This window comes from Macadamia integrifolia, chromosome 7 (assembly GCF_013358625.1).
Source record: "Macadamia integrifolia cultivar HAES 741 chromosome 7, SCU_Mint_v3, whole genome shotgun sequence".
NCBI lineage: Eukaryota > Viridiplantae > Streptophyta > Magnoliopsida > Proteales > Proteaceae > Macadamia > Macadamia integrifolia.
In genome coordinates this window covers 17,778,802-17,794,785 of record NC_056563.1, presented here as the reverse complement: position 1 = coordinate 17,794,785, position 15,984 = coordinate 17,778,802, and the positions used below count along the sequence as shown (strand labels likewise).

The 15,984-nt window shown below is 38.7% G+C and overlaps 1 protein-coding gene across 3 annotated transcripts in view; it reads right to left on the bottom strand.

Moving 5' to 3' along the window:
- The window catches only part of LOC122083447, a 41,380-nt gene that overhangs the window by 15,856 nt on the left and 9,540 nt on the right, over positions 1 to 15,984 (bottom strand). For 2 of the 3 annotated variants that reach the window (XR_006141655.1, XM_042651257.1), the window contains exons 3-4: positions 1,200 to 1,316; positions 1,041 to 1,115 (exon numbers count right to left, since the gene is read on the bottom strand). Coding sequence is in view for 2 of the 3 variants with exons in the window: in XM_042651257.1 (XP_042507191.1) it covers positions 1,041 to 1,115; positions 1,200 to 1,316 (192 nt within the window). In the remaining variant the exon portion in view is untranslated. The remainder of the gene's footprint in view (positions 1 to 1,040; positions 1,116 to 1,199; positions 1,317 to 15,984) is intronic. The other variant, XM_042651259.1, reaches the window with a different exon arrangement.

The window sequence follows — 15,984 nt, the reverse complement described above, 5'->3', positions numbered from 1 at the left end:
ATGTTCATCGCTATACTATAGCAACCCTGACATCTATTTTCTATCATTCTGCCTGCATCTTCAATCCTTCGATTATTTTGGTTGACTGGTTAGCTTACCTTAATCAACCACTGAAAAATAAGTATCCAGATTCTCTCTCTCTCTCTCTTTCTATATATATATATATATATATATTATAGGCCGTGATCCTAACGTTACCAGCCAAATCATCTCTAGTTTGTTTGGACAATGTATTGTTTGGTATATCAGGTGCACTAACTGCATTTTCTCACTTGTAATGTTTGTCTTTCCCCTCTCTCTTAAACACTTCCAACGTCAATTGTAGGGCTAACTCAAAAATTTCTTCTGCGATGCATTGATATTCTTCTTTATTAGGCACATAAAACAAATTAATATTATATAAATAGACAAACGTTGTGAACTGTTGTTACCCCTTTCTCATTTCTTACTTCTTCCTATCAGAATAGACCAGAACAGAAAAATAAAATCTTATGCTTTAATGAACAAGAGATGAACAAGTAGCTAGTAAGAAAATGACCATCCTTTGGGATCGGATCTTATGGACAACATCCCTAAGGAATCTATGGACAGGCACCTATTTCTGACATGTGGCGAGTCAGATGAGACTGGAACCAAGGTCCCTTGCTCATTTGCCAAATTCCAACCTAAGCATAATTGGAAATGGCAAAAATAAAAAAAGAATAATATCGAAAAAACCAGAACTGCTGAAAAGGTGTTACACAATGCTTGGACTGCCTAAAGGTGTGTGCTGATAGATGGGAGGGTATATGATTGAATTTGATACGTGGTTAGTCCAGACCATTTCCTAGATATCCAACCGTCAGAATTGCCACATCAATCTTCCAAGTGGCAAACTAGGTGCGCCAATCCATAATTACCTTATCAACATGGCCACCCACAAAAAATTTGCTTTATTATTTATCTTAATGGATACTACATTAACAGTTACAGAAGTTAATCTCCAGGAGGATAAGTAATTCACAACTAAAATAATGACATCATATTTATTGATCACTTACTTGTACAAAATTTACAATTCTGACTCGACTGATGCCCCTTATAGAAACCAAAGCTCCAATATCTAACCGTTCAACCTGAATAATAATAAAGGAAAAAAATTTCATGAAATACGAAAGATATTAAATAATATCAATGTTTACCAAAGTATTGATATTTACATTTTCTATATGGACCAAACAACCATATCGAGCAGTGAATGAAACAACAGCTGATGATCCACCGGCAAGAATTGGATCCAACACGAAGTGCACAAAAAGCTTCTTTCTAACCCATGACTGCCAACCAAAGAATTAAAAAGATAAATTATGCACACAAAAAAAATTTTAATTTTGTGAGATGGTAAATACTGCGTAAATATTTATAACCTTAACAAAAAAAATTCCTCATTTTGTCAGGTCATTCTTCTTACTTCCTAGCACTAGAATAATTTTGTATTTCTGAGAAAAGAGCCTTTTTTGAATAACTATATAAATCTAGAGAAAGGTTCTCTGGGACTAAGGCGTACACTATGCCTCCTCACATGTATCATTTTATTGATTATTTTAAAGAGAGAGAGTGGGTGAGCCTGTGGCACAATGGTTAAGTTGCACTATTGCAACATGTTGGTCACAGGTTCAAAACTTGAAAACAGCCTCTTTAGCGAAGCAGGGGATAAGGCTTTGTACACTTGCCCCTCCCGGACCCTGCAGTAGTGGGAGCCTCGTGCACTGGGTTGCTCTTTTTCTTTTTCTTTTTTTTTTTTTTTTTTTTTTTTTAAGAGAGAGAGAAACAATGGTTTAAAAAAACAATGTGAGAGGGTGTAGCATACCCAACTTGTTCAGAGAACCCTCTCCTATAATTTGTCCACATAACAGGATAAAGTACATTGCAAACAAGGTTGAATAAAGAACCAAGGGTGCCATCTAAAAAATTCAATGTCAAAACCTTAACAACAAAAAATCCTACTCAATTACTGTAGAATTCCTGAAGACTCCATGCTTCACTGCTTCCCCCATAAAGGCAAAAAATTTAATGGGATCTCCCTCAATTATCACATGTTTTCCTCCTTTACCCTGGACATGTAGATTATTAGCGACATCATAGGGCAAAGAGATCACAACTTGTTGTGTAGGTCAAATAAAAAAAAAAACAGGTACACAACTAAGCATATGCAAGTTCATAAGTCCCCATGCCTTTTTTCTTGGTCTATTCATTGTTGTGAGAATAGTCACACATCAGTTATCCTTGAGGCCTTCCATCCCCCAAAATTTATTACCAAGGAGAAAAAGCGGGGGTGGAATATACAGGCACCCTAAAGGGAACAACATAAAAAAACAATAAAAGAGGAAGAAAAACATGGCTGGAAACCCATTAAAGGGGGGTGAGACCCAAAGACACAATAGTGAGCATGTTCCTTGGGTAGTCCCTACTAGAGTGGTGGGTGAGCAAACTGAGTTTGGAGCTAACATAAAAAAAGATGGCATTTTAAATCTTATCAAAAGAGAGGGAGTTGGAGGTCTATCTTCAAAGATTTTACTCTATCCAGATGTGGTTGATGGTGGCACAGAAGGAAAGCTTTCCAATGGTATCACAGATAGAGGTCCCAACAAAGATCATATCAACCCAAATCCAGTCCCTTTGAAAGGGCAGGATCTTCTCCTACCAATCCAGTAGCTATTAAGGACTCTTTTCCAGACAGTGGAAGAGAAGGGGCAACTAAGAAAAGTATGGTCAGGGTCTTTAGTTCAATTCCAGCAAAGACAACAGGCAAGGAACACTTAGATGTTCTGATAAAGGAGGAAGGACTGGGAAGGGAGGCAGTTAGAGAGGGCTACCCAATTGGTGAAACTATGGGTGGGATATAGGCTTAAAAACAATCTTATGTCAGGGGGTGGGAACATGGTTTAAAGTATCTCTAATACGATAAATACCCATCCGATACGTATCTCAAATTTAGTCGACCGATACGGCAACCAATACTTAAATCCTTGATCTTTATCATATCTTAGCATATCCCCAATAAGATATGATACCTTCCGATATGTATCTTAAATTTAGCCAACCGATACGGCAACTGATAACAATACTTTAATCCTTGGGTGGGAAGACTACGAGACTAGACAAAGTTCCAAGCTGGGAGGAGCCAAAAATGCAAGAGGCCGAAGGGACTAAATTACTTTATCCTCCCTACCACAGTGGCCAGGGGAGAGGGGGTAGAGAAGACCAGATGTCCGTGAGAGGAGGGGAAGAGTAGGGAGGGGCCCAACACTCATTAAAGATGATGGAAGGCAACAGGAGAATCTATATCCAAGCCAAAGGAGTAGACTGATCTAGCTCCCACCACAAAGTGGAGAACTTCTGAGGGATTCCAGTTGTCAAGCCAAAGGGGGGTGGAGTTACCATTGAAAATAAAGGAGTGGATGGCCATGAGAGCAATAGGAAAAAGACTAAGGATCTTATACCAAATCCAAGAGGCATCAGAGTGGGGGGCCACAGTCCAAAGGGAGTCTTTTCGAAGGAGGAAGGAATGGACCCAAGAAACCCAAATGTTATTTTTTTTAGAAACAAGCTTCCAGATAAGCTTGAGGATTCCCACAGAATTGACATCATAGATTCTACGTAGACTGAGACCCCATTTTAGGCAAATGGAGGGCCAAGTAATAGAATGGAGGAATCTAGTGGTGTAAACTCCTTTCCAAAGGAAGGTACACATAAGGGATTCCACAACCTTGATAGTGGATAGGGAAGCTCGAAGACCCCGGACCAATGGATAGAACAAGATTGGAGAATGGATCTAATGAGTTCAAGCGGCCAACACAGGAGTGGAGCTTACCTTCCCAAAGCTGGAATCTTTTATAGACAAGGTCCAGCATAGGGATGCAATGGTGGGAAGTGCGCCTAGAAGTGATGAGGGGGAGGCCAAGGTATCTGACAGGGAGGGAGCCCAAGTGAACCTCATTAAATCAAGAAGGGAAAAATTTAGGGCATCAGAGGCCTCAGATAAAAAAAGATGGGATTCAAGGAGGTCAACATGGAGGCCAGACAGATTTTCAAAGAGGTGAAGGAGGACATAATAGATAAGGGGTCGGCCTTAGAGAAAATCATGTTATCGTCAGCAAAGTCAAGGTGAGTAAGCTTGAGGGCTTTGAAATTAAGAAGTTAAATATTGTCAATATGATAATCAAACTGTTTTTCCACTTTTGAGGGAACTCTTAGAATAATAGTTTTTTAAGAAGTTAAACACTGTCAAAGATAAAAGGATGCACTGAACACTTCATTCTCTACTTACAATTTGTAAATTCTATATGGTTAAGAAAAATATTAAATATTTACATAAATTAAAAGGAGACCTATCATGGTCACAAAGGTCTGTTATTTTTTCAAATTTCACAAACATCTATTCTGCTATATGGACAGATGATATGTCCATTTAGGCTGTTGGATAGAGAGGAAATGGTTTAGATTATCCACATGTCAAATTTCAAAGTCTAATTCAATCAAATACCCCCTTTAGTTTTGGCACACATCCCATGTATGTTCATGCATGTATACCAGTACTCTAGACATTACTATGCACTCCCAACTCTAAGTGGTAGTGAGAACAAACGGTTTATGTAAAATAAATAAATAAAAAAAAAAATGGAGGCTCAGATTTGTCGTATGATTTTTGAAAACATCACCTTCTATTTTTACATAGATAACTACCCTAATTAAAAATAGGGAAAATAATTAAACTTATAAACCATTAAAATTGAAGTCAATAAACATAAAAATAAATAAATAAATAAATAAATAAGAGATATGCCAATACATGAGATTTTTTTTCTTTTTTTTTTTCTTTAGACAAAACTACTCCAACACAGGATTTATCTGACAAATAGCCACAAGTTTATTATAGAAACAAAGGGAATAAGTTCCCATCAAAACCAAAAGCAAAGGAGATGAAAGCAACGCACCACTAAAAATCTAAAGATCACAAGGAAGCATTCATCCCAAATAAGAGTGTCAGTTGAATCCACACTTTGTTAAATCATCCCCCATAAAAATCTTAGCACCTACTTGAATGATACTCCTTATGGATGCCAAATGTATGCTTCTTATTATGACACAAGAGAGTCTCCAAAAAAGTTGTAATTGAATCATCCCATCAACCCATAAGGCTCGAAATAATCAGTCTTTGTTAATATCAATCTATAGATAGAGAATTTCATTTTGGGCTCTCACCCTGTTATCAGTTCACAATAGTATACCAGCACGAGTTCTATTTTTAAAACATTCCAAATTCTCAGAAATCCATACGCCTGTAGCATCCACACAAGCAGTACTTGCTTAGAAGAATCAATCTCTTCCTTCTGCAAAGCTAGTAAGGAGAACTCCACATTTATGTCATCTACATAATTTCAAAGAAAAGTCTGAGGAATCTCGTGATTAAGCATGATCTGAAATAAGACCCACATTTTCTCACCAAAATGATTGACCATAAGGTGTGTAAGGGCTATAAAGTACACAGCATGTGCCAAAGATAAGATGATCAAGCTCAAGCTTATTGCATTGTAGAAAGCAATCTTACTAATGATAGAGATAAACCACCGTGAGGCTGTTATGGTTGTTATATGGCTAACCACTTGTAACTAATCACATGTACAGTTGGCCACCTAGGATTTGTTTCTTGCCACTTGTATGACACTATATATATATATATATATATATGTACTGTCATCATTTATAATTAAGAAATACAGTTCAATCATGGTATCAAAGCAAAATTGCTCCACCGAGCCCTAATTTCTTTTTTTCTTTTTTTTTTTTCCTTTCCATCTCTCTGCAACTCTCTGAGTTCTTGACTGTGCTTCCATGGCAGCATCTCCGTTTAATAGCGCTGTCTCTAACTCTACTTCCATTTCCACTCCAATCACTCCAAATGTCTCTCCCCAACTTTCTTTGAAACTAAACTCCACTAATTACTTGCTCTGGAACACCCAGTTTCTTCCTCTTGTCAAAGGATACAATCTACTGGGTTTCATCGATGGTTCTACTCCACGGCCATCTGAAACTCATTCTCCTACATCAGTTCCCCTCTGGGATCGTCAGGATCAGTTGATCCTCAGTTGGATCATTTCCTCGCTGTCTGAGACCGCTCTCATGTTGTTCGTGCTTCGACGACTCGTGAGGCTTAGCTCATTCTTGCTCTGTATTTGCTCCATTGCCTCGCACACGCATCCTAGATCCGAAGGATCGGTTATCTCGTCTTCAGAAGAACTCCAACAGCGTTTCTGATTACCTGCTTTCGATTCAATCAACTGCGGATACCTTGGCTGCCATTGACCAGCCAGTGGCTAATGAAGACCTTGTCCTTGCTACACTTCCCAGAGTAGGGACAGATTACAAGGATTTTGCCACGAGCATTTGTCTTCATCCTGATCCAATTACATTTGTTGAGCTCACAGGTCTTCTCCTCAGCCATGAGAGTTTCTTGAGATCTATCTCTCCTGATGCTTCTGCATCAATCCAAACTACGAATGCTATAACTGGTGGCTCCACTAGATATCAACACAACCGTGGATATCGCTCCACTGGTAATCGATCCAGATCTCGCTTCAATCACCGAGGTCACTATGTTCGTGGTGCATCTCGATCTTCTGGTTATCATAACCAAAATCAGAATCTGGCTATGGCAGAGCAACATTACCGTCAATCTCCGGTTCAAGATTTATACCGCACAAGGGCTAACTCTAATCAGCTTCAAGACTTTGGCCCTAACAAAGGTTTTTCCTCTAGTAATGACTGTGGATCCTCTTCCTCATTTACAAATCAACCAAGGGACTACCGACAGATCTGCAACAGCAATGGGCATTTGGCCTCTCAATGCCCCCAAAGGTTCAATCATGCATTCTTAGGTATCACTTCCTCTTCCCCTTGTTTCTTTTCTTCATGGTTACTTGATTCAGGTTCTAATAATCATTTAACCGCAGATCTTAGTAATCTAGCAATCAGTGACCATACTCTGGCCCTGACCAAATCATTGTCGGCAATGGGCAAGGTTTGCCGATTTCTCATACTAGTTCTTCTCTCTTTCAATCTTCAAATGGCTGCTTCAATGACTCAAATATACTGTGTGTTCCAGCTATTCATAGAAATTTGTTCTCTGTACACCGGTTTACATTAGAGAACTCTGTTTTCTTTGAATTTCACTCTCACTGTTTTCTTATTAAGGATTCACAGACGAGGGAGACATTATTCCAAGGCCAGAGTAACAATGGCCTATACTCTCTGCCATTGATTGTTTCTGGCGCTTCTTACTCCACTGCTTTGGCTTGCACTTGTGTTCCATTGGATGCTTGGCACCATCGTCTTGGACATCCGTCTCTTAAAGTGGTTCACACTGTTCTCAATAAATTCTATATACCTGCTTCAAATAAATCTATAACACCTTGTGATGTATGTCATCGCTTAAAAACTCATAGGTTACCTTTTCAGCCCTCCTTCTCAATTAGTTATGCTCCTTTGGAGTTTATTCATTGTGATCTATGGGGAGGAGCTCCTATTGTTTCTCATGATGGTTTTAAATACTATGTGGTGTTTCTTGACGATTTTAGTAGGTACAACTGGTTGTATCATCTTTCTGTTAAATCAGATGTTCATTCTGTTTTCATAAAATTCAAAGCATATGTTGAAACCTTCTTTGGGTGCAAAATTAAGTCACTATAATCTGATGGGGGTGGGGAATTTCATAAGTTGGATCCATTTTTATCCCTGCATGGTATATCTCACCAGCTGTCATGCCCCCATACCCAAGCCCAAAATGGGGCTGCCGAAAGGAAACACCGGCACATTGTTGAAACCGGGCTCATGCTACTTTTTCATGCCCATTTATGCATCAAATTCTGGACTTGTGCCTTTCTTACAGCAGTCTACTTGATCAATAGGATGCCATCCTCCACCACTGGTTTTCTAAGCCCATTTGAGCACCTATTTCACACCTCACCAGATTATGACTTCTTGCGCACCTTTGGGTGGCTTTGCTATCCATGGCTGCACCCGTATTCCCAGCATAAGCTCGATCCATGCTCCACCCCTTGCATTTTTCTAGGATACTCCTTAACTCATAAGGGGTACAAGTGTCTCGATCCCAACACTAATAAACTCTATATTTCTAGACATGTTCGTTTTGCAGAAACCGTATTTCCTTCTTCCTCTTTCTTTTCCTCCTCTGATGTTACTTCAATTCCTGATAAGGACTCATGGTATTATCACCCCCCTCCCAACTTACATCCCTATTCCTGTGGACCTGTGACCCAGCCCACATGCTCTACATCAGATCGTTCTCATTGGCCTCGTATATCTGGGTGCCTAACAGCCTATTCTGATATACCTACTTTCGTGATTGAACCTGCATGTTCAGGCCTAGCTCCATGCCCAACGCCTAGCTTAGCTCCATGCTCAACGCTTGGCCCAGCTCCATGCTCAACACCTGGCCCAGCACCATGCTTAACACCTAACCCAGCTCCATGTTCCATACCTGGCCCAGCTTCATGCTCAATGCCTGGCCCAACCGCTTGCATTCCAGCGCCCCCTGGTTCATCTGAGCTCAGCCCACCTGTCTCTTTACCTCTCATTCCCAGTTCCCATGATCCCTTGGTGCTCCCAGCGGCTGATACAGATGTTGAACCTATAGCACCAGTTCCAGCTCGGACTCATCCTATGATTACTAGGTCTCAGACAGGTGTATTACGCCCACCAGCCAAGCTAAATCTATTGGCTACTAAGCATCCAGCCTCAGACTGTGTTGAACCTACATGCTATTCCCAAGCAGTGAAGCTGGCTCCTTGGCATGCGGCTATACAAGAGGAGTTCAATGCCCTTCTACATAATAAAATATGGTCACTGGTTCCATCTTCTCCATCTCAAAATGTTGTTGGGTGCAAGTGGGTATTTCGTTTAAAGAAGCAGTCTGATGGCACCATCGAGCGCTACAAAGCGCGTCATGTTGCCAAAGGTTTTCATTAGCCTCCCGGCATCGATTTCACTGATACATTTAGTCTCGTAATTAAGCCAGCTACCATTCGGGTTGTCTTGTCCCTTGCTGTCCGTAACAACTGGCCACTTCGCCAATTAGATGTGCAACACACTTTCTTACATGGCACGCTTGATGAACTCGTGTATATGGTTCAGCCGCCTGGATTTGTTGATGTTGCCAATCCAAATGCAGTGTGTCTTCTTCACAAGTCGCTCTACGAGCTTGAACAAGCACCGCATGCGTGGTACACTAAGCTGAGCTCTTTTCTTCTTGGCCATGGCTTTCAGTCTTCAAAAACCGATACGTCCCTTTTTGTCTATTGTCAGGCTGCCATTACAATCTACTTTCTTGTCTACGTAGATGACTAAATCATTATAGGGAACAATTCTGCAGCTATCTCTGCTCTCATCAAAGCTCTTTCCACTGACTTTTCTCTTAAGGATTTGGGCCCATTACATTACTTTTTGGGAATTGATGTTTCTCACACGGCAGAAGGTGTGTTCCTTAGTCAACACAAGTATGCATCTGATCTTCTCCATAATTCTGGTGTGGAAAATGCCAAACCCATTTCAACACCCCTCTCGGCTGGGTCTCTTAGTGCATTCTCTGGTACTGCTCTCTCTGATGCTAGTCAGTATCGTCGGGTTGTTGGGGCTCTCCAATATTTGACTATTACCAGACCAGACCTGAGTTTTGCCATCAATAAAGTTGCTCAGTTCATGTATCGTCCAACCGATGTCCACTGGTCTGCTGTCAAACGAATTTTTCGCTATGTTAAGCACTCACTTGGTGATGGTTTACTCTTCCGTTCTGGTTCTGACTTGACACTTACAGCCTACTCCGACACTGACTGGGCTGGCTGCCCCGATGACCGTCGCTCTAAAATGGGGTACAGTATTTTTCTGGGGTCCCATCTTGTTTCTTGGTCTTCTCGCAAGCAGCGAACGGTCTCTCGCTCCTCTACTGAGGCTGAGTATCGTGCCGTGGCTGCTGCTGCCACTGAACTTGTTTGGCTGCGCTCATTACTTTGTGAGCTGGGTGTTTATCTTCCTACCTCGCCAATCATTTGATGTGATAATGTTGGGGCTACGTATTTGTCTACAAATCCAGTTTTTCACTCTCACACGAAACATATTGAAATTGATTTTCATTTTGTGCGTGAGATGGTTGCAACTCGCCAATTGGTTGTTCGTTATGTGACAACCATTGACCAAGTGGCCGATATTCTTACTAAAAGCCTACCTAGTCTTCGGTTTCAGCTACTCAAAGGCAAGCTCACCATGGGCACACCCCCGGTTCACTTGAGGGGGCCTGATAGAGATAAACCACCGTAAGGCTGTTATGGTTGTTATATGGCTAACCACTTGTAACTAATCACATGTACAGTTAACCTAGGATTTGTTTCTTGCCACTTGAATGACACTATATATATCTATGTACTGTCATCATTTCTAATTAAGAAATACAGTTCAATCAACTAACAGAGTTCCATTTAAGGATCCATGTTGGTTTCTCCTGAGCAGCAGCAGGACATTTGGAATTTGGTGAAGCTGTGTGCTGAAAGAAGTCAGTTTATTCAAATATTCGTTGATATAGATGGTGATGACTGAAGCAGACCTGGTTCTGTCTTTGTCTGTCAGGTGTTTGCTTTATCTTATTTTTTGGTTGTAGAATTCCTTTTTGAGTTTCTGTGTTAGATCCTTTTACTATGTACAACTAGTATGTTGGTTGCTTTGCTGTCTGGTCTCATTTTTGTGTGTGTGTGTGTATGTGCGCACGCGCGTGGAGGGATTGTTTTGTTTCTTTCTTTGTAATTAGAGATTGATGTTTTGGGATTGATTTTTTCCCACCATGGATATGGCCTATTGGGTCTCTTCTGAACAGAACAAAGAATGCTTAATTTTGGTTAACTATCTTTTCCAGAGGTGGTGAAGCCTATCGATTATGGTGTGAGTGCGAAATTCTCTTTACTTGAAGAAGGTAATCTTGTGCGCTAATTAGTTCACAAGGTTTCTTTATGCCAATAACGCAATAAGTGCTAAACCATATAAACCTATCTTGTAACTTTTTTTCTTGTTACATCTTTTTTTTTTTTTCTCAAATTTATAATCTAAACTATAAAAATCCTAACAACCCCTCCCTACAAACTTAAATATCAAATGACTTCTGCTTATAACCTAACTCAGAGTTTTTATTCACTTTATCACCTTCCGATCTAATTACCTTTAGTTCTAAAAAGTTAAACTTCTGCTTAAAGATGTCCATGGAGACTAGCTACTGTTATCAGCCATGTCTTCAAACTAATTGCGCTTACTTGGTAGCTTTTGGTATCAGGATGAAAGAGATTAACAACAATTAGAGCAGTGTTTCTACACTGGCTCGTCTAGATAGGTTCTCCAGATGTGCACCTAGTTATGGAGATGAAATTTTATGGACTATTAAACCCCAAGGTCCCTACACATGTGTCAAGTTGGCCAAGTGGCAAAATGGAGGTTGAAAAATTCAAGACTACAAAGTACAAAGAGGGTGCATGAAAATAAATGAACATCTGAAATTACAAGAAAATATGCAAATAAATATATGATTAAATTTGAGTCTAAAACTCGACTCATGTCAGTCGAGACCATTTCCTATATATGCAACAGTTTAGTTGCCAGTCACCCTCCACGTGACAGAACTAGATGCTTGTCGAGAGAACCTTTCCAGATTCCCATCTAGGAAAACTTAGGCCTTAACATTCCATCTATATTTAACACAATGAAGATGGATACAAGGTTTTCCCCTCTTTTTATTTTTTTTTTTGGTGACAGATTTTCATTAAAAAATAAATAAAGATAAAGCTATGAAAAATATCAAGATAGCTAGAAAAGGATAACCCACAAGATCCAGGAAAAACAATAATAGGGAAAACATACTCCCAGAAACTCTACACCTCAAATTTCCCCAAAAACACCCCAAAGAACTGAACCATCCTGTCCTCCCTCAGAATTTAGACCTCCAGCTATCCAACATCCCAGCACCTCCTACATCATAGGCTATTAAAAGGGGGGGGGGAGAGGAGGGAAAGATAAGAAGGCCTAGCTCTTCCTCTCCCTCTCTCGTACTACACATGACCTAGATCTCTTTAATCTTCCTTTTGTTTTGGTAGAATAAGATTACTGCCCAATATAAAGGCTTCAAAAGTTGGTAACAGTTCTAGCACCAAGTTCCATTCATGATTTTTTTCACTCTCTTACAGTTCTTCCTAAGACTTGTAACTGATATAAGCTAGCTGCTTTTTAGCTAGGAATTTAACCAGTGTCTTATTAACATCAACTTGAACCCTACACCTGGGTATACAGCCCGAGCAATATTCTCTCCCATACATCTATCTCCCCCAACTTGTGTAACATACCACAAACTCTTTGGTACAAATCTGAGAAAAGGAAACCATACCACAAGGAAAATCTAAGAGATTTCTCATCTGCTTGAGAGGAGAGACTTTTTTCTCGCTGGTTGTTGGGATTTAAAATGTAACCGCAAGCGTACGGATCAGTGTAGCTACGGGTCGAACATAGGGAGAGCAGCCATTTTATTTTTTTATTTCTTTTAATAATGCGAAAGTGAACCGATTAATGGTTGTGATCTAATTCTAATTACCGTCCTAAACATAGGTATCTAAAATAACGTCCTAACCATTCGTCATCTAAGAATTTAAAGACGCAAGCCACGCAATTAAAATTAAATAAATAAATAACTAAAAATAAATAACCCACGTAATTAAAAAAAAATAAATAAATAAAAGAAAAAAAATATTGAAATAAAAATAAAGTAAAAGAAAGGGGAGAAAGCTAGAGAGAGACTCACAAGTAGGTTTCTCTACTTAGCCCGGGGGATGCATCATAATATGATCTTCTCTACTTGACCAGAGAGTCACTCTTACAAGGGTTACTCTACTTGGCTTTAGGGAAAGGGAGACAATTAAAATAAAAACAATAAATTGATGGTTCTATGGCTAGGAGGGGCAAAGCCAACACATACACTAGCCATGAACCTTGGGGGAAAGGGATAGCAATAATGTAACGACTGAAATTAAAATCTTAAATTAAGAAAGAAAGGGTAGTCACAAGAGGGAATGAGAGGGGGGAGAGAAGACTACTGAAGGAGCCTACTTGCTTGAATCAATGCTTGAACTTGAAAGTTTGGGTGATTTGAGATACTACCAGTACTAAAAACCAGATCTGGAATAAACCAAATCTGAAATTTCTAATACTAGAGAAAACAAATCTTAAAAAAAAAAAACTGAATTTGAAAAAAAAAGATGCTCCACGGCTCGTGATCTTGTCACCTAGATCTAAGCCTAGAACTATAACTTTAAAAATTACAACTCAATTGCATAAATCATAAACATAAAAGATTGAATAGGAATAAAAGAGTGCTTGCATTAATTGACATAAAAAACTATAACAAAAGTGATTATAGCAAAAATAGAGAAAAACTAAAACTAAAGAGTAAGAGAGGGAGAGAGAAGAAAACTAAGCATAAACTATAAAATAAACTAAGGAAAATAATAAAATAGGAGGGGGGAGGAAGGGGCTTTTATAGGGTTTTTTTCTTGCCTCCTTCCTTCTACAAGTCTTCTTTAAGAAAAGAAAAAAAATAAAATAAAATTAAATCTTGGTAAAAATCCTCATTCTTTGAGATATTGTGTGAGGAAAAAGAGAATCTGTTTCCATAATTAACAAATTCTATTCTTTCCTTACAATATTCACTAATAGCTTGCAATCTTGATTAAATCAGAAAGGAATCTCTGCATAGCATCTTCAAGATCTTGTGAGGTGGCAAGGAGAGAAAATAATCTTCAGGATTTTGTAGGAGAGAGGATGTGGTACCAATGAGTGGGTTCCACCTTTGGACTTGTTCTTGATTCACTTTAAGCACTTTCTCTTATAGACTTGGCAACTAAAAAAAACAAGAAAAATAAAAGTAGTACTATCCAAAGTGAGGCAAAATGTACACTTATATCCCTAAGATTTCACACATTATTGTGCCCATCAAATTCCCCCATACTTGACTTTTGCTCGTCCTCGAGCAAAATAAATAAATAAAAGAAAAAGCCTAACTCACTTTCGTAGGAATCACGGTTGTATTTAGCACGTGCAACAAGCCTTTAAACCCCTAAGTTACCCTAGTGGATGAGTTGTGTCTCGTGGGTGTTTGCAGTGAATATACACCCAAAATTCAAAATAAATAAATCCCAACCTTGGCTAAAGGTAAGGCTCATACCGATCCAGAGCAAAGATAATTTTTCTTACAAGGGACCCCCACACTTGAACTTTTATTACCCTTGATCAAGTCCAGGCACTAGCATATTTCTTAATTTGGAACTCACCTCGTCTCTTCCAAAACATCCTTATCGTAAGGCAAAACCACTTGTGAAGATATAGGGAACCAATGACTAAGGCGTTGGAGTGTTTTTTACCAAAACATATTAGTAAGCATTAATGACATTTGCACATTTTTTTCTCCTTTTTTTCGCTTAAACTCTATTCTACTCCACTACTTTTGGCCTGGATGACATAGTGGAGCAAACACCAGACACCCAAGTTACTATATAGCTTCGCTTTTTGCATATGCCTACAAAGACAGTGATGCTAGAGTTCCTTAAGACGTTTCCTCCCAAGGAATTTCGATCAAGACACCACGCTTCTGGAGGCGCAATGCCCTGTATAGTTCCAAAGGAATCAACTCTTATTCTTCTTTATACCACATCACATTTCATTTAAAATTGTGCATTTGTCAACCCATGCCAAATTAAAAAGAAGGTCTCAACTCCAAATCAAAAGTACAAGGAACACACAGACTTACATATGGTCCAACACCATAAAACAGGGGTCTCTTATTTTTCAAAAGAAAGTCCCATCTCAAGACATAGGCTTATTTCTTTCTTCTTAATAGGGTTTTTATACGTTCAAAATGGGTACCTTAGTCAAAACTTTTATTTTCATACATCAAACAACCGAATGGTATGATCATTAGCCAAAAGTCAAAGTAAGACTTCATCCTTCAGCAAGCTCAAAAAAAAAAAAAAAAAAACAAATAAAACAAATTGATGAGCACAATAATGTGTGAAATCTTAGGGATATAAGTGTACATTTTGCCCCACTTTGGATAGTACTTTTATTTTTCTTGTTTTTTTTAGTTTCCAAGTCTACAAGAGAAAGTGCTTAAAGTGAATCAAGAACTAGTCCAAAGGTGGGACCCACTCATTAGTACCACATCCTCTCTCCTACAAAATCCTGAAGATTATTTTCTCTCCTTGCCACCTCACAAGATCTTGAAGATACTATGCAGAGATTCCTTTCCAATTTAATCAAGATTGTAAGATATTGGTGAATATTGTAAGGAAAGAATAGAATTTGTTAATTACGGAAACAGATTCTCTCTTTCCTCACACAATATCTCAGAGAATGAGGATTTTTACCAAGATTTAATTTTATTTTATTTTCTTCTTTTCTTAAAGAAAACTTGTAGAAGGAAGGAGGCAAGAAAAAAACCCTATAAAAGCCCCTTCCTCCCCCCTCCTATTCTATTATTCCCCTTAGTTTATTTTATAATTTATGCTTAGTTTTCTTCTCTCTCTCTCCCTCTATCACTCTTTAGTTTTAGTTCTTCTCTATTTTTGCTTTAATCACTTTTGTAATAGTTTTTTATGTCAATTAATGCCAGCACTCTTTTATTCCTATTCAACCTTTTATGTTTATGATTTATGCAATTGAGTTGTAATTTTTAAAGTTAAAGTTCTAGGCTTAGATCTAGGTGACAAGATCACGAGCCGTGGAGCATCTTTTTTTTCAAGTTCAGTTTTTTTTTTAAGATTTGTTTTCTCTAGTACTAGAAATTTCAGATTTGGTTTATTCCAAATCTTATTTCAGCATTTTTTTCTTTTTTTTTTTTTTTTTTTTTTT